General features: G+C 46.2%; 1 protein-coding gene across 1 annotated transcript in view; it reads right to left on the bottom strand.

The window, feature by feature from the left end:
- Window positions 1-1,021: 1,021 nt before the first annotated feature.
- Window positions 1,022-20,695, bottom strand: part of LOC109886250 (puratrophin-1-like) — a gene marked incomplete at its 5' end in the record, with an annotated part of 135,452 nt that continues 115,778 nt past the window's right edge. The window contains 8 exons of the mRNA XM_031815694.1: window positions 1,022-1,032; window positions 7,177-7,434; window positions 8,578-8,694; window positions 9,222-9,402; window positions 13,654-13,824; window positions 14,359-14,583; window positions 15,031-15,120; window positions 19,087-19,336. Coding sequence (XP_031671554.1) covers window positions 1,022-1,032; window positions 7,177-7,434; window positions 8,578-8,694; window positions 9,222-9,402; window positions 13,654-13,824; window positions 14,359-14,583; window positions 15,031-15,120; window positions 19,087-19,336 — 1,303 coding nt within the window. The remainder of the gene's footprint in view (window positions 1,033-7,176; window positions 7,435-8,577; window positions 8,695-9,221; window positions 9,403-13,653; window positions 13,825-14,358; window positions 14,584-15,030; window positions 15,121-19,086; window positions 19,337-20,695) is intronic.

Raw genomic sequence — 20,695 nt, 5'->3', positions numbered from 1 at the left:
AGAGGAATAAACAGACTCACCCCATCGCGACGTCCCCCAAAGGCTAACTCTCTAGCCCTCGCTATCTCCCTGCTTGCTAATTCGGCCTGCTAACTGCTAGCTTGTCCAGCTCCGGTCCGCTAACTGCTACCTTGTCTAGCCCGGCCTACAAACTGTTAGCTTGTTAGCACAGGCCTGCTAAACCGCCTGAATCGCCGCGTCCCAAACGCCCACCGGACCCATATTTACTTTCTATCTCTTTTGACTTTTAATTTGTTTATACCTTCCGGAAACCTGCCTCACCCAATGTGATACGGAATCGCTATTATTTTTATTTATTTTTAGAACACACTCAAGAACCTCCAGAAGCTAACCAGCTAACTAGCTACAAGCTACTTAGTCATTGTTCGTTTTTTTTAACCTGGATACCACTCGCCAGTTCCAGCTTCCCTTCCCCATCCACCGCTGCCCCCTGGACAACTGATCTCTTGGCTACATAGCTGATGCACGCTGGACTGTCCATAAATGTCACGGTACTCCTTCTGCTTGTTTGTTTATCTGTTGGCCCCGTTGCTAGTCTACGCCATTTACTGCTGTTGTTGTGCTAGCTGATTAGCTGTTGTCTCACCTACTGTTTTAGCTAGCCTTTTCCCAATTCAACACCTGTGATTACTGTATGCCCTCGCTGTATGTCTCTCTCAAATGTCAATATGCCTTGTATACTGTTGTTCAGGTAGTTATCATGTTTTAGTTCACAATGGAGCCCCTAGTTCCACTCTTCATACCCCTGATAACTCCTTTGTCCCACCTCCCACACATGCGGTGACCTCACCCATTATACCAGCATGTCCAGAGATACAAACCTCTCTCATCATCACCCAGTGCCTGGGCTTACCTCCGCTGTACCCCGCACCCCACCATACCCCTGTCTGCGCATTATGCCCTGGATATATTCTACCATGCCAGAAACCTGCTCCTCTTATTCTCTGTCCCCAACGCTCTAGGCGACCAGTTTTGATAGCCTTTCAGCCGCACCCTCATACTACTCCTTCTCTGTTCCGCGGTGATGTGGAGTAAACCCAGGCCCCTGCATGTCCCCAGGCACCCTCATTTGTTGACTTCTGTTGTCGAAAAAGCCTTGGTTGCATGCATGTCAACATCAGAAGCCTCCTCCTAAGTTTGTCTTACTCACTGCTTTAGCACACTCCTGCTAACCCTGATGTCCTTGCTGTGTCTGAATCCTGGCTCAGGAAGGCCACCAAAAATTCAGAGATTTCCATACCCAACTATAACATCTTCGTCAAGATAGAACTGCCAAAGGGGGAGGAGTTGCAGTTTACTGCAGAGATGGCCTGCAAAGTAATGTCATACTTTCCAGTCCATACCCAAACAGTTCGAACTACTAATTTTGAAAATTACTCTCTCCAGAAATAAGTCTCTCACGGTTGCCGCCTGCTACCGACCCCCCTCAGCTCCCAGCTGTGCCTGGACACCATTTGTGAATTGATCGCCCCCCATCTAGCTTCAGAGTTTGTTCTGTTAGGTGACCCTAAACTGGGATATGCTTAACACCCCGCCAGTCCTACAATCTAAGCTAGATGCCCTCAATCTCACACAAATCATCAAGGAACCCACCAGGTACAACCCTAACTCTGTAAACAAGGGCACCCTCATAGACGTCATCCTGACCAACTGGCCCTCCAAATACACCTCCGCTGTCTTCAACCAGGATCTCAGCGATCACTGCCTCATTGCCTGTATCCGCTACGGAGCCGCAGTCAAACGACCACCCCTCATCACTGTCAAACGCTCCCTAAAACACTTCTGTGAGCAGGCCTTTCTAATCGACCTGGCCCGGGTATCCTGGAAGGACATTGACCTCATCCCGTCAGTTGAGGATGCCTGGTCATTCTTTAAAAGTAACTTCCTCACCATTTTAGATAAGCATGCTCCGTTCAAAAAATGCAGAACTAAGAACAGATACAGCCCTTGGTTCACCCCAGACCTGACTGCCCTCGACCAGCACAAAAACATCCTGTGGCGGACTGCAATAGCATCGAATAGTCCCCGTGATATGCAACTGTTCAGGGAAGTCCGGAACCAATACACGCAGTCAGTCAGGAAAGCTAAGGCCAGCTTCTTCAGGCAGAAGTTTGCATCCTGTAGCTCCAACTCCAAAAAGTTCTGGGACACTGTGAAGTCCATGGAGAACAAGAGCACCTCCTCCCAGCTGCCCACTGCACTGAGGCTAGGTAACACGGTCACCACTGATAAATCCATGATTATCGAAAACTTCAATAAGCATTTCTCAACGGCTGGCCATGCCTTCCGCCTGGCTACTTCAACCTCGGCCAACAGCTCCGCCCCCCCCGCAGCTCCTCGCCCAAGCCTCTCCAGGTTCTCCTTTACCCAAATCCAGATAGCAGATGTTCTGAAAGAGCTGCAAAACCTGGACCCGTACAAATCAGCTGGGCTTGACAATCTGGACCCTCTATTTCTGAAACTATCTGCCACCATTGTCGCAACCCCTATTACCAGCCTGTTCAACCTCTCTTTCATCTCGTCTGAGATCCCCAAGGATTGGAAAGCTGCCGCAGTCATCCCCCTCTTCAAAGGGGGAGACACCCTGGACCCAAACTGTTACAGACCTATATCCATCCTGCCCTGCCTATCTAAGGTCTTCGAAAGCCAAGTCAACAAACAGGTCACTGACCATCTCGAATCCCACCGTACCTTCTCCGCTGTGCAATCTGGTTTCCGAGCCGGTCATGGGTGCACCTCAGCCACACTCAAGGTACTAAACGACATCATAACCGCCATCGATAAAAGACAGTACTGTGCAGCCGTCTTCATCGACCTTGCCAAGGCTTTCGACTCTGTCAATCACCATATTCTTATCGGCAGACTCAGTAGCCTCGGTTTTTCGGATGACTGCCTTGCCTGGTTCACCAATTACTTTGCAGACAGAGTTCAGTGTGTCAAATCGGAGGGCATGCTGTCCGGTCCTCTGGCAGTCTCTATGGGGGTGCCACAGGGTTCAATTCTCGGGCCGACTCTTTTCTCTGTGTATATCAATGATGTTGCTCTTGCTGCGGGCGATTCCCTGATCCACCTCTACGCAGACGACACCATTCTATATACTTTCGGCCCGTCTTTGGACACTGTGCTATCTAACCTCCAAACAAGCTTTAATGCCATACAACACTCCTTCCGTGGCCTCCAACTGCTCTTAAACGCTAGTAAAACCAAATGCATGCTTTTCAACCGGTCGCTGCCTGCACCTGCATGCCCGACTAGCATCACCACCCTGGATGGTTCCGACCTAGAATATGTGGACGTCTATAAGTACCTAGGTGTCTGGCTAGACTGCAAACTCTCCTTCCAGACTCATATCAAACATCTCCAATCGAAAATCAAATCAAGAGTCGGCTTTCTATTCCGCAACAAAGCCTCCTTCACTCAAGCCGCCAAGCTTACCCTAGTAAAACTGACTATCCTACCGATCCTTGACTTCGGCGATGTCATCTACAAAATGGCTTCCAACACTCTACTCAGCAAACTGGATGCAGTCTATCACAGTGCCATCCGTTTTGTCACTAAAGCACCTTATACTACCCACCACTGCGACTTGTATGCTCTAGTCGGCTGGCCCTCGCTACATATTCGTCGCCAGACCCACTGGCTCCAGGTCATCTACAAATCTATGCTAGGTAAAGCTCCGCCTTATCTCAGCTCACTGGTCACGATGGCAACACCCATCCGTAGCACGCGCTCCAGCAGGTGTATCTCACTGATCATCCCTAAAGCCAACACCTCATTTGGCCGCCTTTCGTTCCAGTACTCTGCTGCCTGTGACTGGAACGAATTGCAAAAATCGCTGAAGTTGGAGACTTTATCTCCCTCACCAACTTCAAACATCAGCTATCTGAGCAGCTAACCGATCGCTGCAGCTGTACATAGTCTATTGGTAAATAGCCCACCCTTTTCACCTACCTCATCCCCGTACTGTTTTTATTTATTTACTTTTCTGCTCTTCTGCACACCAATATCTCTACCTGTACATGACCATCTGATCTTTTATCACTCCAGTGTTAATCTGCAAAATTGTAATTATTTGCCTACCTCCTCATGCCTTTTGCACACATTGTATATTAGACCCCCCCTTCGTTTCTACTGTGTGATTGACTTGTTAATTGTTTACTCCATGTGTAACTCTTTGTTGTATGCTCACACTGCTATGCTTTATCTTGGCCAGGGTCGCAGTTGCAAATGAGAACTTGTTCTCAACTAGCCTACCTGGTTAAATAAAGGTGAAATAAAAAAAAATAAAATGTAGTCTTGGAGGGATGATCTATACAGTATGTACTCATGGAGGGATGATCTATACAGTATGTAGTCATGGGGGGATGATCTATACAGTATGTACTCATGGAGGGATGATCTATACAGTATGTATTCATGCAGGGATGATCTATACAGTATGTAGTCATGGAGGGATGATCTATACAGTATGTACTCATGGAGGGATGATCTATACAGTATGTAGTCATGGAGGGATGATCTATACAGTATGGAGGGATGATCTATACAGTATGGAGGGATGATCTATACAGTATGGAGGGATGATCTATACAGTATGGAGGGATGATCTATACTGTATGTACTCATGGAGGGATGATCTATACAGTATGTAGGCATGGAGGGATGATCTATACAGTATGTAGTCATGGAGGGATGATCTATGCAGTATGTAGTCATGGAGGGATAATCTATACAGTATGTCGTCATGGAGGATGATGATCTATACAGTATGTAGTCTTGGAGGGATGATCTATACAGTATGGAGGGATGATCTATACAGTATGTAGTCATGGGGGGATGATCTATACAGTATGTACTCATGGAGGGATGATCTATACAGTATGTAGTCATGGAGGGATGATCTATACAGTATGGAGGGATGGAGGGATGATCTATACAGTATGTACTCATGGAGGGATGATCTATACAGTATGTAGTCATGGAGGGATGATCTATACAGTATGTAGTCATGGAGGGATGATCTATACAGTATGGAGGGATGATCTATACAATATGTAGTCATGGAGGGATGATCTATACAGTATGTAGTCATGGAGGGATGATCTATACAGTATGTAGTCATGGAGGGATGATCTATACAGTATGGAGGGATGATCTATACAGTATGTAGTCATAGAGGGATGATCTATACAGTATGGAGGGATGATCTATACAGTATGTACTCGTGGAGGGATGATCTATACAGTATGTAGGCATGGAGGGATGATCTATACAGTATGTAGTCATGGAGGGATGATCTATGCAGTATGTAGTCATGGAGGGATAATCTATACAGTATGTCGTCATGGAGGATGATGATCTATACAGTATGTAGTCATGGAGGGATGATCTATACAGTATGGAGGGATTATCTATACAGTATGTAGTCATGGAGGGATGATCTATACAGTATGTACACATGGAGGGATGATCTATACAGTATGGAGGGATGATCTATACAGTATGGAGGGATGATCTATACAGTATGTAGTCATGGAGGAATGATCTATACAGTATGTAGTCATGAGGGATGATCTATACAGTATGTACTCATGGAGGGATGATCTATACAGTATGGAGTCATGGAGGGATGATCTATATAGTATATAGTCATGAGGGATGATCTATACAGTATGGAGGGATGGAGGGATGATCTATACAGTATGTAGTCATGGAGGGATGATCTATACAGTATGTAGTCATGGAGGGATGATCTATACAGTATGTAGTCATGGAGGGATGATCTATACAGTATGTACTCATGGAGGGATGATCTATACAGTATGGAGGGATGATCTATACAGTATGTAGTCATGGAGGGATGATCTATACAGTATGGAGGGATGATCTATACAGTATGTAGTCATGGAGGGATGATCTATACAGTATGGAGGGATGATCTATACCGTATGTACTCGTGGAGGGATGATCTATACAGTATGTAGGCATGGAGGGATGATCTATACAGTATGTAGTCATGGAGGGATGATCTATGCAGTATGTAGTCATGGAGGGATAATCTATACAGTATGTCGTCATGGAGGATGATGATCTATACAGTATGGAGGGATTATCTATACAGTATGTAGTCATGGAGGGATGATCTATGCAGTATGTACACATGGAGGGATGATCTATACAGTATGGAGGGATGATCTATACAGTATGGAGTGATGATCTATACAGTATGGAGGGATGATCTATACAGTATGTAGTCATGGAGGAATGATCTATACAGTATGTAGTCATGAGGGATGATCTATACAGTATGTACTCATGGAGGGATGATCTATACAGTATGGAGTCATGGAGGGATGATCTATACAGTATGGAGTCATGGAGGGATGATCTATATAGTATATAGTCATGAGGGATGATCTATACAGTATGGAGGGATGATCTATACAGTATGTAGTCATGGAGGGATGATCTATACAGTATGTACTCATGGAGGGATGATCTATACAGTATGGAGTCATGGAGGGATGATCTATACAGTATGTAGTCATGGAGGGATGATCTATACAGTATGTAGTCATGGAGGGATGATCTATACAGTATGTACTCATGGAGGGATGATCTATACAGTATGTAGTCATGGAGGGATGATCTATACAGTATGGAGGGATGATCTATACAGTATGTAGTCATGGAGGGATGATCTATACAGTATGGAGGGATGATCTATACAGTATGTAGTCATGGAGGGATGATCTATACAGTATGGAGGGATGGAGGCATGATCTATACAGTATGGAGGGATGGAGGCATGATCTATACAGTATGTAGTCATGGAGGGATGATCTATACAGTATGGAGGGATGATCTATACAGTATGTAGTCATGGAGGGATGATCTATACAGTATGGAGGGATGATCTATACAGTATGGAGGGATGATCTATACAGTATGGAGGGATGATCTATACAGTATGTACTCATGGAGGGATGATCTATACAGTATGTAGTCATGGAGGGATGATCTATACAGTATGGAGGGATGATCTATACAGTATGTAGTCATGGAGGGATGATCTATACAGTATGGAGGGATGATCTATACAGTATGGAGGGATGATCTATACAGTATGGAGGGATGATCTATACAGTATTGTACTCATGGATGGCTGGCTGCTGGTCTCGTGCTCCAACTCGTCTTCCTCCATACACGGGTTGATGAAGGGCCTCTCTCCCCCGGGCAGCAGGGCCTGGCTGTGGCTGCTGTACATGTGCAGGTTGAGGGGCCCCAGGAGAGTGCAGGAGCCAGACGCAGCAGGGGCCCCACCGCCAGACCCCCCGTTACTCGACGCTGTACGCTTGAAAGGGTTGGAGTGGTCGAACAGGGACACGGCAATGGAGGCTCGAGTTCTGGCACCTGGGGGACAGGAGAGGACAGGACGGGTCAGTCATATATTCAGGGACCGCTTTGCTTTAGTGGTTATTGATCAGTGTAATAGACAGTGGTTTAGTGGTTATTGATCAGTGTAATAGACAGTGGTTTAGTGGTTATTGATCAGTGTAATAGACAGTGGTTTAGTGGTTATTGATCAGTGTACTAGACAGTGGTTTAGTGGTTATTGATCAGTGTAATAGACAGTGGTTTAGTGGTTATTGATCAGTGTACTAGACAGTGGTTTAGTGGTTATTGATCAGTGTAATAGACAGTGGTTTAGTGGTTATTGATCAGTGTACTAGACAGTGGTTTAGTGGTTATTGATCAGTGTACTACACAGTGGTTATTGATCAGTGTACTAGACAGTGGTTTAGTTTAATGGTTATTGATCAGTGTAATAGACAGTGGTTTAGTGGTTATTGATCAGTGTACTAGACAGTGGTTTAGTGGTTATTGATCAGTGTACTAGACAGTGGTTTAGTTTAATGGTTATTGATCAGTGTAATAGACAGTGGTTTAGTGGTTATTGATCAGTGTACTAGACAGTGGTTTAGTGGTTATTGATCAGTGTACTAGACAGTGGTTTAGTGGTTATTGATCAGTGTAATAGACAGTGGTTTAGTTTAGTGGTTATTGATCAGTGTACTAGACGGCGGTTTATTGGTTATTGATCAGTGTAATAGACAGTGGTTTAGTGGTTATTGATCAGTGTACTAGACAGTGGTTTAATGGTTATTGATCAGTGTAATAGACAGTGGTTTAGTTTAGTGGTTATTGATCAGTGTAATAGACAGTGGTTTAGTGGTTATTGATCAGTGTAATAGACAGTGGTTTAGTGGTTATTGATTAGTGTACTAGACAGTGGTTTAATGGTTATTGATCAGTGTAATAGACAGTGGTTTAGTTTAGTGGTTATTGATCAGTGTAATAGACAGTGGTTTAGTGGTTATTGATCATTGTAATAGACAGCGGTTTAGTTTAGTGGTTATTGATCAGTGTAATAGACAGTGGTTTAGTGGTTATTGATCAGTGTACTAGACAGTGGTTTAGTGGTTATTGATCAGTGTACTAGACAGTGGTTTAGTGGTTATTGATCAGTGTAATAGACAGTGGTTTAGTGGTTACCTCGTCCCTTCATGATGTAGTCTATAGCCCTGTCGTTGATGGCAGCATCACTGGGTTTAATGTCCAGGAACGGCTTGTTACCCACTCCCATGGAAACCATCTCCTGATTACGGATCTCTGAACACAACACAGAGATGAATTAACCACACTGGGCCCACCCAAACAGACCCAGATAACACTTGTATCAACTGTTATGTTCCCTCTCTCTCCTTCTCTCTGTCTCTCTCTCTCCCTCTCTCTGTCTCTCCCTCTCTCTGTCTCTCCCTCCCTCCCTCCCTCTCTCTCTCTCCCTCTCTCTGTCTCTCCCTCTCTCTGTCTCTCCCCTCCCTCCCTCCCTCTCTCTCTCTCCCTCTCTCTGTCTCTCCCTCTCTCTGTCTCTCCCTCCCTCCCTCCCTCTCTCTCTCTCCCTCTCTGTCTCTCCCTCCCCCTCCCTCCCTCCCTGTCTCTCCCTCCCCCTCCCTCCCTCCCTCTCTGTCTCTCCCTCCCTCCCTCCCTCCCTCCCTCCCTCCCTCCCTCCCTCCCTCCCTCTCTCCCTCCCTCCCTCTCTCCCTCCCTCCCTCTCTCCCTCCCTCCCTCTCTCCCTCCCTCCCTCCCTCCCTCCCTCCCTCCCTCCCTCCCTCCCTCCCTCCCTCCCTCATCTCTACCTTTATTCCGGGTAGCCTGCTGCCAGAGGATACGTGCGATGTTGGAGGTCCAGGCGTGTTTGATGTCTGCGTTGGAGGCCTGCAGGACATACGTCTGGTTCTTACTGCTCCTGCGTCTGAACCACACCTCGAAACGAAGACTGTTGTCCCCAGATGTCTCTGTCATCCCCACGTCTGCCGTCTGGGGAGAGGGAGAAAGAGAGAGAGGGAGGGAGATGTGATTCCCAACAAAATAACATTCCTTTTTTTTTTTACAACTTCTACGTTTCTGCTTATCACATCTCTACATTGTAAAAACAAAGGAGAACCAAATCCCTATGTCACTACTACAACTGGCCACAGTATAACCTAATCCCTATGTCACTACTACAACTGACCACAGTATAACCTAATCCCTATGTCACTACTACAACTGGCCACAGTATAACCTAATCCCTATGTCACCTCTACAACTGACCACAGTATAACCTAATCCCTATGTCACCTCTACAACTGACCACAGTATAACCTAATCCCTATGTCACTTCTACAACTGACCACAGTATAACCTAATCCCTATGTCACTACTACAACTGACCACAGTATAACCTAATCCCTATGTCACCTCTACAACTGACCACAGTATAACCTAATCCCTATGTCACTTCTACAACTGACCACAGTATAACCAAATCCCTATGTCACCTCTACAACTGACCACAGTATAACCTAATCCCTATGTCACTTCTACAACTGACCACAGTATAACCAAATCCCTATGTCACCTCTACAACTGACCACAGTATAACCTAATCCCTATGTCACTACTACAACTGACCACAGTATAACCTAATCCCTATGTCACTACTACAACTGACCACAGTATAACCAAATCCCTATGTCACTACTACAACTGGCCACAGTATAACCAAATCCCTATGTCACTTCTACAACTGGCCACAGTATAACCAACACTTAATGGAGTGTTTGTAGATATAGAGGGACCCACCTTAAAGGGGTGTTGGTAGATATAGAGGGACCCACCTTAAAGGAGTGTTGGTAGATATAGAGGGTAGATATAGAGGGTAGATATAGAGGGTAGATATAGAGGGACCCACCTTAAGGAGTGTTGGTAGATATAGAGGGTAGATATAGAGGGTCCCACCTTAAAGGAGTGTTGGTAGATATATAGGGACCCACCTTAAAGGAGTGTTGGTGGATATAGAGGGTAGATATAGAGGGTAGATATAGAGGGACCCACCTTAAAGGAGTGTTGGTAGATATAGAGGGTCCCACCTTAAAGGAGTGTTGGTGGATATAGAGGGTAGATATAGAGGGACCCACCTTAAAGGAGTGTTGGTAGATATAGAGGGTAGATATAGAGGGTCCCACCTTAAAGGAGTGTTGGTGGATATAGAGGGTAGATATAGAGGGTAGATATAGAGGGACCCACCTTAAAGGAGTGTTGGTAGATATAGAGGGTAGATATAGAGGGTAGATATAGAGGGACCCACCTTAAAGGAGTGCTGGTAGATATAGAGGGTAGATATAGAGGGTAGATATAGAGGGTAGATATAGAGGGACCCACCTTAAAGGAGTGTTGGTGGATATAGAGGGTAGGTATAGAGGGACCCACCTTAAAGGAGTGTTGGTAGATATAGAGGGTAGATATAGAGGGTAGATATAGAGGGACCCACCTTAAAGGAGTGTTGGTAGATATAGAGGGACCCACCTTAAAGAAGTGTTGGTAGATATAGAGGGACCCACCTTAAAGGAGTGTTGGTAGATATAGAGGGACCCACCTTAAAGGAGTGTTGGTAGATATAGAGGGACCCACCTTAAAGGAGTGTTGGTAGATATAGAGGGACCCACCTTAAAGAAGTGTTGGTAGATATAGAGGGGAGATATAGAGGGTAGATATAGAGGGACCCACCTTAAAGAAGTGTTGGTAGATATAGAGGGTAGATATAGAGGGACCCACCTTAAAGAAGTGTTGGTAGATATAGAGGGACCCACCTTAAAGGAGTGTTGGTAGATATAGAGGGAGCCACCTTAAAGGAGTGTTGGTAGATATAGAGGGTAGATATAGAGGGACCCACCTTAAAGGAGTGTTGGTAGATATAGAGGGACCCACCTTAAAGGAGTGTTGGTAGATATAGAGGGTAGATATAGAGGGTAGATATAGAGGGTCCCACCTTAAAGGAGTGTTGGTGGATATAGAGGGTAGATATAGAGGGTAGATATAGAGGGACCCACCTTAAAGGAGTGTTGGTAGATATAGAGGGTAGATATAGAGGGTAGATATAGAGGGTAGATATAGAGGGACCCACCTTAAAGGAGTGCTGGTAGATATATAGGGTAGATATAGAGGGTAGATATAGAGGGACCCACCTTAAAGGAGTGTTGGTGGATATAGAGGGTAGGTATAGAGGGACCCACCTTAAAGGAGTGTTGGTAGATATAGAGGGTAGATATAGAGGGTAGATATAGAGGGTAGATATAGAGGGACCCACCTTAAAGGAGTGTTGGTAGATATAGAGAGACCCACCTTAAAGAAGTGTTGGTAGATATAGAGGGACCCACCTTAAAGGAGTGTTGGTAGATATAGAGGGACCCACCTTAAAGGAGTGTTGGTAGATATAGAGGGACCCACCTTAAAGAAGTGTTGGTAGATATAGAGGGTAGATATAGAGGGTAGATATAGAGGGACCCACCTTAAAGAAGTGTTGGTAGATATAGAGGGTAGATATAGAGGGACCCACCTTAAAGAAGTGTTGGTAGATATAGAGGGACCCACCTTAAAGGAGTGTTGGTAGATATAGAGGGACCCACCTTAAAGAAGTGTTTGTAGATATAGAGAGACCCACCTTAAAGGAGTGTTGGTAGATATAGAGGGTAGATATAGAGGGACCCACCTTAAAGGAGTGTTGGTAGATATAGAGGGACCCACCTTAAAGGAGTGTTGGTAGATATAGAGGGACCCACCTTAAAGGAGTGTTGGTAGATATAGAGGGACCCACCTTAAAGGAGTGTTGGTAGATATAGAGGGTAGATATAGAGGGACCCACCTTAAAGGAGTGTTGGTGGATATAGAGGGTAGATATAGAGGGACCCACCTTAAAGGAGTGTTTGTAGATATAGAGGGTAGATATAGAGGGTAGATATAGAGGGTAGATATAGAGGGACCCACCTTAAAGGAGTGTTGGTGGATATAGAGGGTAGATATAGAGGGTAGATATAGAGGTTAGATATAGAGGGTAGATATAGAGGGGCCCACCTTAAAGGAGTGTTTGTAGATATAGAGGGTAGATATAGAGGGACCCACCTAAAGGAGTGTTGGTAGATATAGAGGGACCCACCTTAAAGGAGTGTTGGTAGATATATAGGGTAGATATAGAGGGGTAGATATAGAGGGACCCACCTTAAAGGAGTGTTGGTGGATATAGAGGGTAGATATAGAGGGACCCACCTTAAAGGAGTGTTGGTAGATATAGAGGGACCCACCTTAAAGGAGTGTTGGTAGATATAGAGGGACCCACCTTAAAGGAGTGTTGGTAGATATAGAGGGACCCACCTTAAAGGAGTGTTTGGTAGATATAGAGGGACCCACCTTAAAGGAGTGTTGGTAGATATAGAGGGACCCACCTTAAAAAAGTGTTGGTAGATATAGAGGGTAGATATAGAGGGTAGATATAGAGGGTAGATATAGAGGGTAGATATAGAGGGTAGATATAGAGGGACCCACCTTAAAGGAGTGTTGGTGGATATAGAGGGTAGATATAGAGGGACCCACCTTAAAGGAGTGTTGGTAGATATAGAGGGACCCACCTTAAAGGAGTGTTGGTTAGATATAGAGGGACCCACCTTAAAGGAGTGTTGGTAGATATAGAGGGACCCACCTTAAAGGAGTGTTGGTAGATATAGAGGGACCCACCTTAAAGGAGTGTTGGTAGATATAGAGGGACCCACCTTAAAGGAGTGTTGGTAGATATAGAGGGTAGATATAGAGGGTAGATATAGAGGGTAGATATAGAGGGTAGATATAGAGGGTAGATATAGAGGGACCCACCTTAAAGGAGTGTTTGTAGATATAGAGGGACCCACCTTAAAGGAGTGTTGGTAGATATAGAGGGACCCACCTTAAAGGAGTGTTGGTAGATATAGAGGGACCCACCTTAAAGGAGTGTTGGTAGATATAGAGGGTAGATATAGAGGGTAGATATAGAGGGTAGATATAGAGGGACCCACCTTAAAGGAGTGTTTGTAGATATAGAGGGTAGATATAGAGGGTAGATATAGAGGGACCCACCTTAAAGGAGTGTTGGTGGATATAGAGGGTAGATATAGAGGGACCCACCTTAAAGGAGTGTTGGTGGATATAGAGGGTAGATATAGAGGGACCCACCTTAAAGGAGTGTTGGTGGATATAGAGGGTAGATATAGAGGGACCCACCTTAAAGGAGTGTTTGTAGATGTAAACGTCCAGTCCTCCTTCGATGCGTTTGGGTTTACTGAACAGCACCAGGTCTTGAAACAGGAAGACATGGCGCTGACACTTCTTCCTGCCATACCAGATCCAGAACTCATCCTGTCTGACCAGCTGACCCTGCTCCTTCAGGTTCACCTGGGGAGGACGAGACAAGAGTCAGGCTAAATATACAACACTTCATGTTACTCAAACACCTGTTGCACGTTGCCATCCTCCCAAGTCTCGTTCTTCACCCTGCTATTTCACAATCAAGTCTAGAACTGTCCCAGTAGTATTTTACAATCCCCCCCCCCCCCCCCCTTGTATTTCAGACTTCCCCAAATCGTTCAGTTCCACAGAGAGTTTGTCATATTATCGCTGTACCACACAGGAGGCTGGTGGCACCTTACTTGGGGAGGACGGGCTCGTGGTAACGGCTGGAGTGGAATTAGTGGAATGGGATCAAACACATCACATGGTTTCTATGTTGGATACCGTGTCACTCCAGACGTTATTATGAGCCGTTCTCCCCCTCGGCCGTCTCCCCCCTCGGCCGTCTCCCCCTCGGCCGTCTCCCCCTCGGCCGTCTCCCCTCGGCCGTCTCCCCTCGGCCGTCTCCCGAGTTGGACCGTAACTCTGTGAGGGTCAAAGAAGACACGATAACTCTCAGGCTGAAGGTGCGTCACTCACATCACAGTCTCGAATGGCGTCCATGGCGAGCAGGTCGTTGCCGTGACGCAGCTGGAACTTGACCATCTCCGCGGCGGCTCGGAGGTAGCCCAGCTCTGTCTCCTGCGCCTCGCTCACCTCCTTGATCAGGTCTTTGAGGAGGAGAGCGTATTTAGCCATCCTCTGGATGGGCTTTAACAGGTAGGAGGCCAGGTCCATCTTATCTCCCAGCTTCAGCTGCTTGTTCTATAGTGGTTAGAGGTGAAAGGTTATACAGCTAGACAGCTAGCTAGACAGACAGACAGGCAGACAGACAGCTAATCAGACAGACAGACAGCTAGACATCCTCTGAATGGGCTTTAACAGGTAGGAGGTCAGGTCCATCTTATCTCCCAGCTTCAGCTGCTTGTTCTATAGCGGTTAGAGGTCAAAGGTTATGCAGTTAGACAGACAGACAGTCAGTTAGGTGCAAAAAGCCACAGCTAGACAGACAGACAAACAGACAGACAGACAGACAAGCATACAGACAGACAGACAGACAGACAGACAGCTAGACAGACAGCTAGACAGACAGACAGACAGACAGCTAGACAGACAGCTAGACAGACAGACAGACAGTCAGTCAGGTGCAAAGAGTTGTCTGTACGTTCTGAAGCACATGTATGTCTGTTCTGGTGTGTTCTTCTTCCTCACCCTGAAGAAGCTGTTTCCGTGGCTGGCCAACAGCGTATCAGACCGAGGCTTGTTCTTACTGTACAGAGCGTACAGGCCGAACGCGTCTTGCTGTGGATTACATGGAAACAGAACAAATCATTCTACTGAGAGAAAACAGAAAACCCTCTCTTGTTCTGTAAACATGCCCTGTACCAAAAAAAGGAAACGAGAACTCTCCATTTCTCGACAAGTTCGGTTTTATTTGGCGAGAATTCTGGCGAGACATCAAATTACTTGGTTGCTTTTTTATATTCGTACAGAGTGTAATATCTCTCCCAGACTTTTATAGCCAGGAATGTGTCGACTTAGCCTACGTCCCAAACGGCACACTAGTCCCTATGTAGTGCACTAGCCCATAAGGCTCGGGTCAAAAGAGGTGCACTATATCTAGCCATCAGGGACGCAGATCCAGTCTCCCTGTTATAAGCCTGGGAGAGAGGACTACGTCTCCCTGTTATAAGCCTGGGAGAGAGGACTACGTCTCCCTGTTATAAGCCTGGGAGAGAGGACTACGTCTCCCTGTTATAAGCCTGGGAGAGAGGACTACGTCTTCCTGCTATAAGCCTGGGAGAGAGGACTATGTCTCCCTGTTATAAGCCTGGGAGAGAGGACTACGTCTCCCTGTTATAAGCCTGGGAGAGAGGACTACGTCTCTCTGTTATAAGAATGGGAGAGAGGACTACGTCTTCCTGCTATAAGCCTGGGAGAGAGGACTACGTCTCCCTGCTATAAGCCTGGGAGAGAGGACTACATCTCCCTGTTATAAGCCTGGTAGAGAGGACTACATCTCCCTGTTATAAGCCTGGGAGAGATGACTACATCTCCCTGTTATAAGCCTGGTAGAGAGGACTACATCTCCCTGTTATAAGTCTGGTAGAGAGGACTACATCTCCCTGTTATAAGCCTGGGAGAGAGGACTATATCTCCCTGTTATAAGCCTGGTAGAGAGGACTACATCTCCCTGTTATAAGCCTGGGAGAGAGGACTACATCTCCCTGTTATAAGCCTGGTAGAGGACTACATCTCCCTGTTATAAGCCTGGGAGAGAGGACTACATCTCCCTGTTATAAGCCTGGTAGAGAGGACTACATCTCCCTGTTATAAGCCTGGTAGAGGACTACATCTCCCTGTTATAAGCCTGGTAGAGGACTACATCTCCCTGTTATAAGCCTGGTAGAGGACTACATCTCCCTGTTATAAGCCTGGTAGAGAGGACTACATCTCCCTGCTATAAGCCTGGGAGAGAGGACTACATCTCCCTGTTATAAGCCTGGTAGAGGACTACATCTCCCTGTTATAAGCCTGGTAGAGAGGACTATATCTCCCTGTTATAAGCCTGGTAGAGGACTACATCTCCCTGTTATAAGCCTGGTAGAGAGGACTATATCTCCCTGTTATAAGCCTGGTAGAGGACTACATCTCCCTGTTATAAGCCTGGGAGAGAGGACTACATCTCCCTGTTATAAGCCTGGTAGAGAGGACTACGTCTCCCTGTTATAAGCCTGGGAGAGAGGACTACATCTCCCTGTTATAAGCCTGGTAGAGAGGACTACGTCTCCCTGTTATAAGCCTGGTAGAGAGGACTACATCTCCCTGTTATAAGCCTGGGAGAGAGGACTACATCTCCCTGTTATAAGGCCGGTAGAGAGGACTACATCTCCCTGTTATAAGCCTGGGAGAGAGGACTACATCTCCCTGTTATAAGCCTGGTAGAGGACTACATCTCCCTGTTATAAGCCTGGGAGAGAGGACTACATCTCCCTGTTATAAGCCTGAGAGAGGACTACATCTCCCTGTTATAAGCCTGGTAGAGGACTACATCTCCCTGTTATAAGCCTGGGAGAGAGGACTACATCTCCCTGTTATAAGCCTGGTAGAGAGGACTACATCTCCCTGTTATAAGCCTGGTAGAGGACTACATCTCCCTGTTATAAGCCTGGTAGAGGACTACATCTCCCTGTTATAAGCCTGGTAGAGGACTACATCTCCCTGTTATAAGCCTGGTAGAGATGACTACATCTCCCTGTTATAAGCCTGGTAGAGAGGACTACATCTCCCTGTTATAAGCCTGGTAGAGGACTACATCTCCCTGTTATAAGCCTGGTAGAGGACTACATCTCCCTGTTATAAGCCTGGTAGAGAGGACTACATCTCCCTGTTATAAGCCTGGGAGAGAGGACTACATCTCCCTGTTATAAGCCTGGTAGAGGACTACATCTCCCTGTTATAAGCCTGGTAGAGAGGACTACATCTCCCTGTTATAAGCCTGGTAGAGAGGACTACATCTCCCTGTTATAAGCCTGGGAGAGAGGACTACATCTCCCTGTTATAAGCCTGGTAGAGGACTACATCTCCCTGTTATAAGCCTGGTAGAGAGGACTACGTCTCCAGCTGCTGTTTGAAGGGTGGAAAATCAGGATGTTTAAATCAAACCAAGGGGTCTGAGAACGACCACAGGTATGAAGGTAAAGAGAGAACAGTGTGTGTGTGTGTGTGTGTGTGAGGGAAACAGAGTTGTGACAACATGGAACCTGCTAGAGAGCTTAGTAGAGTTCAGTATTTTCACAGCTGGGTTGGTATTTGAAGGTAAAAGCGCCTCCCTAAAGCCAAAATCCTGCCTTGAGGTTAACGAGCAGCTAGATACCAGGGCCGGCCAGTTAAACGTACTGGACCAAGGAACCTCAGGAACACATCGACATCGTTAGGATATAGTATACTGTAGATGTCTAGAGGCGCAGGAAACAGTGAGACTAAAGGGGGTGGTTACCTCAGTAATGTTACCTCAGTAATGTTACCGCAGTAATGATGCTCAGTAATGTTACCTCAGTAATGTTACCGCAGTAATGTTACCTCAGTAATCCTTCCTCGGTAATGCTACCTCAGTAATGTTACCTCGGTAATGCTACCTCGGTAATGTTACCTCGGTAATGTTACCTCAGTAATGCTACCTCAGTAGTGCTACCTCGGTAATGTTACCTCGGTATTGTTACCTCAGGAATGTTACTTCAGTAATATTACCTCAGTAATGTAATCATCAGTAATGTTACCTCAGTAATGTTACCTCAGTAATGTTACCTCAGTAATGTTACCTCAGTAATGCTACCTCAGTAATGCTACCTCAGTAATGCTACCTCGGTAATGTTACCTCGGTAATGTTACCTCAGTAATGTTACCTCAGTAATGTAATCATCAGTAATGTTACCTCAGTAATGTTACCTCAGTAATGTACCTCAGTAATGTTACCTCAGTAATGTACCTCAGTAATGCTACCTCAGTAATGTTACCTCAGTAATGTACCTCAGTAATGTTACCTCAGTAATGCTACCTCAGTAATGTTACCTCAGTAATGTACCTCAGTAATGTTACCTCAGTAATGTACCTCAGTAATGTTACCTCAGTAATGTACCTCAGTAATGCTACCTCAGTAATGTTACCTCAGTAATGTACCTCAGTAATGTTACCTCAGTAATGCTACCTCAGTAATGTTACCTCAGTAATGTACCTCAGTAATGTTACCTCAGTAATGCTACCTCAGTAATGCTACCTCGGTAATGTTACCTCGGTAATGTTACCTCAGTAATGTTACCTCAGTAATGTAATCATCAGTAATGTTACCTCAGTAATGTACCTCAGTAATGTTACCTCAGTAATGCTACCGCGGTAATGTTACCTCAGTAATGTTACCTCAGTAATGTTACCTCAGTAATGTTACCTCAGTAATGTAATCATCAGTAATGTTACCTCAGTAATGCTACCTCAGTAATGCTACCTCAGTAATGCTACCTCAGTAATGCTACCTCAGTAATGCTACCTCAGTAATGCTACCTCAGGAACACTGTCATTCGGCTGTAACAGAAGTGGATATCCTCTACCGTTTGAGGAACATATTGTCATTCGGCTATAGAGTAAGAGGTACGAAGAGGTCTCTTACTCGTGTCGTAGGAAGCAGCGTGAGACTCGTAATAGGTGATTTTCAGTAGTAACATTACCTCTGGGTATATTGAAACAAATCGTTAGAGGAATGAGGTCTCTTACGTGTCGTAGGAAGCAGTGTGACACCCTCAGAGGGTGGTTGCAGCAGCTCTCCAACTCCTTGAGGAAGTACTGGCTGTGGAAGTCCATAAGCTTCTCCAGGTTCCCAAAGATGACGCTGCGTTTTCCCCTGAGGTCCTGCGGGAGGTCTCCTCTCTCCATCTCGGGGAAGTAGTGCTCGATGATGTAACGGAGGGAACGCACGTACTCCCTCTCCGTGGTCACCATCTCATCCACGATGTGACGCAGCTTACTGTGGCGAGAGGAGAGGACTGTTAAGACTGGTCAGTTTACTGTGGAGGGAGAGAGAGGAGGAGAGGACTGTTAAGACTAGTCAGTTTACTGTGGAGGGAGAGAGAGGAGGAGAGGACTGTTAAGACTAGTCAGTTTACTGTGGAGGGAGAGAGAGGAGGAGAGGACTGTTAAGACTGGTCAGTTTACTGTGGAGGGAGAGAGAGGAGGAGAGGACTGTTAGACTGGTCAGTTTACTGTGGAGGGAGAGAGAGGAGGAGAGGACTGTTAAGACTGGTCAGTTTACTGTGGAGGGAGAGAGAGGAGGAGAGGACTGTTAAGACTGGTCAGTTTACTGTGGAGGGAGAGAGAGGAGGAGAGGACTGTTAGACTGGTCAGTTTACTGTGGAGGGAGAGAGAGGAGGAGAGGACTGTTAAGACTGGTCAGTTTACTGTGGTGAGAGGAGATGACTGTTAAGACTGGTCAGTTTACTGTGGAGGGAGAGAGAGGAGGAGAGGACTGTTAGACTGGTCAGTTTACTGTGGAGGGAGAGAGAGGAGGAGAGGACTGTTAAGACTGGTCAGTTTACTGTGGAGGGAGAGAGAGGAGGAGAGGACTGTTAGACTGGTCAGTTTACTGTGGAGGGAGAGAGAGGAGGAGAGGACTGTTAAGACTGGTCAGTTTACTGTGGAGGGAGAGAGAGGACTGTTAAGACTGGTCAGTTTACTGTGGAGGGAGAAAGAGGACTGTTAAGACTGGTCAGTTTACTGTGGAGGGAGAAAGAGGACTGTTAAGACTGGTCAGTTTACTGTGGAGGGAGAGAGAGGAGGAGAGGTCTGTTAGACTGGTCAGTTTACTGTGGCGAGAGGAGCTGTTAAGACTACCTGAGATGACTGTTAAGCTACCTGTCTCAACATGTCCTAGTGGTCCTCAGTCCCCAGCTACCTGTCTCAACATGTCCTAGTGGTCCTCAGTCCCCAGCTAGCTGTCTCAACATGTCCTAGTGGTCCTCAGTCCCCAGCTACCTGTCTCAACATGTCAGTGTGGTCCTCAGTCCCCAGCTACCTGTCTCAACATGTCCTAGTGGTCCTCAGTCCCCAGCTACCTGTCTCAACATGTCAGTGGTCCTCAGTCCCCAGCTACCTGTCTCAACATGTCCTAGTGGTCCTCAGTCCCCAGCTACCTGTCTCAACATGTCAGTGGTCCTCAGTCCCCAGCCACCTGTCTCAACATGTCAGTGGTCCTCAGACCCCAGCTACCTGTCTCAACATGTCCTAGTGGTCCTCAGTCCCCAGCTACCTGTCTCAACATGTCCTAGTGGTCCTCAGTCCCCAGCTAGCTGTCTCAACATGTCCTAGTGGTCCTCAGTCCCCAGCTACC

Source organism: Oncorhynchus kisutch, unplaced genomic scaffold (genome assembly GCF_002021735.2).
Source record: "Oncorhynchus kisutch isolate 150728-3 unplaced genomic scaffold, Okis_V2 scaffold495, whole genome shotgun sequence".
Taxonomy (NCBI): domain Eukaryota; kingdom Metazoa; phylum Chordata; class Actinopteri; order Salmoniformes; family Salmonidae; genus Oncorhynchus; species Oncorhynchus kisutch.
Note: the sequence above shows the minus strand (reverse complement) of the source record. Positions and strands in the feature narration are given on the sequence as shown.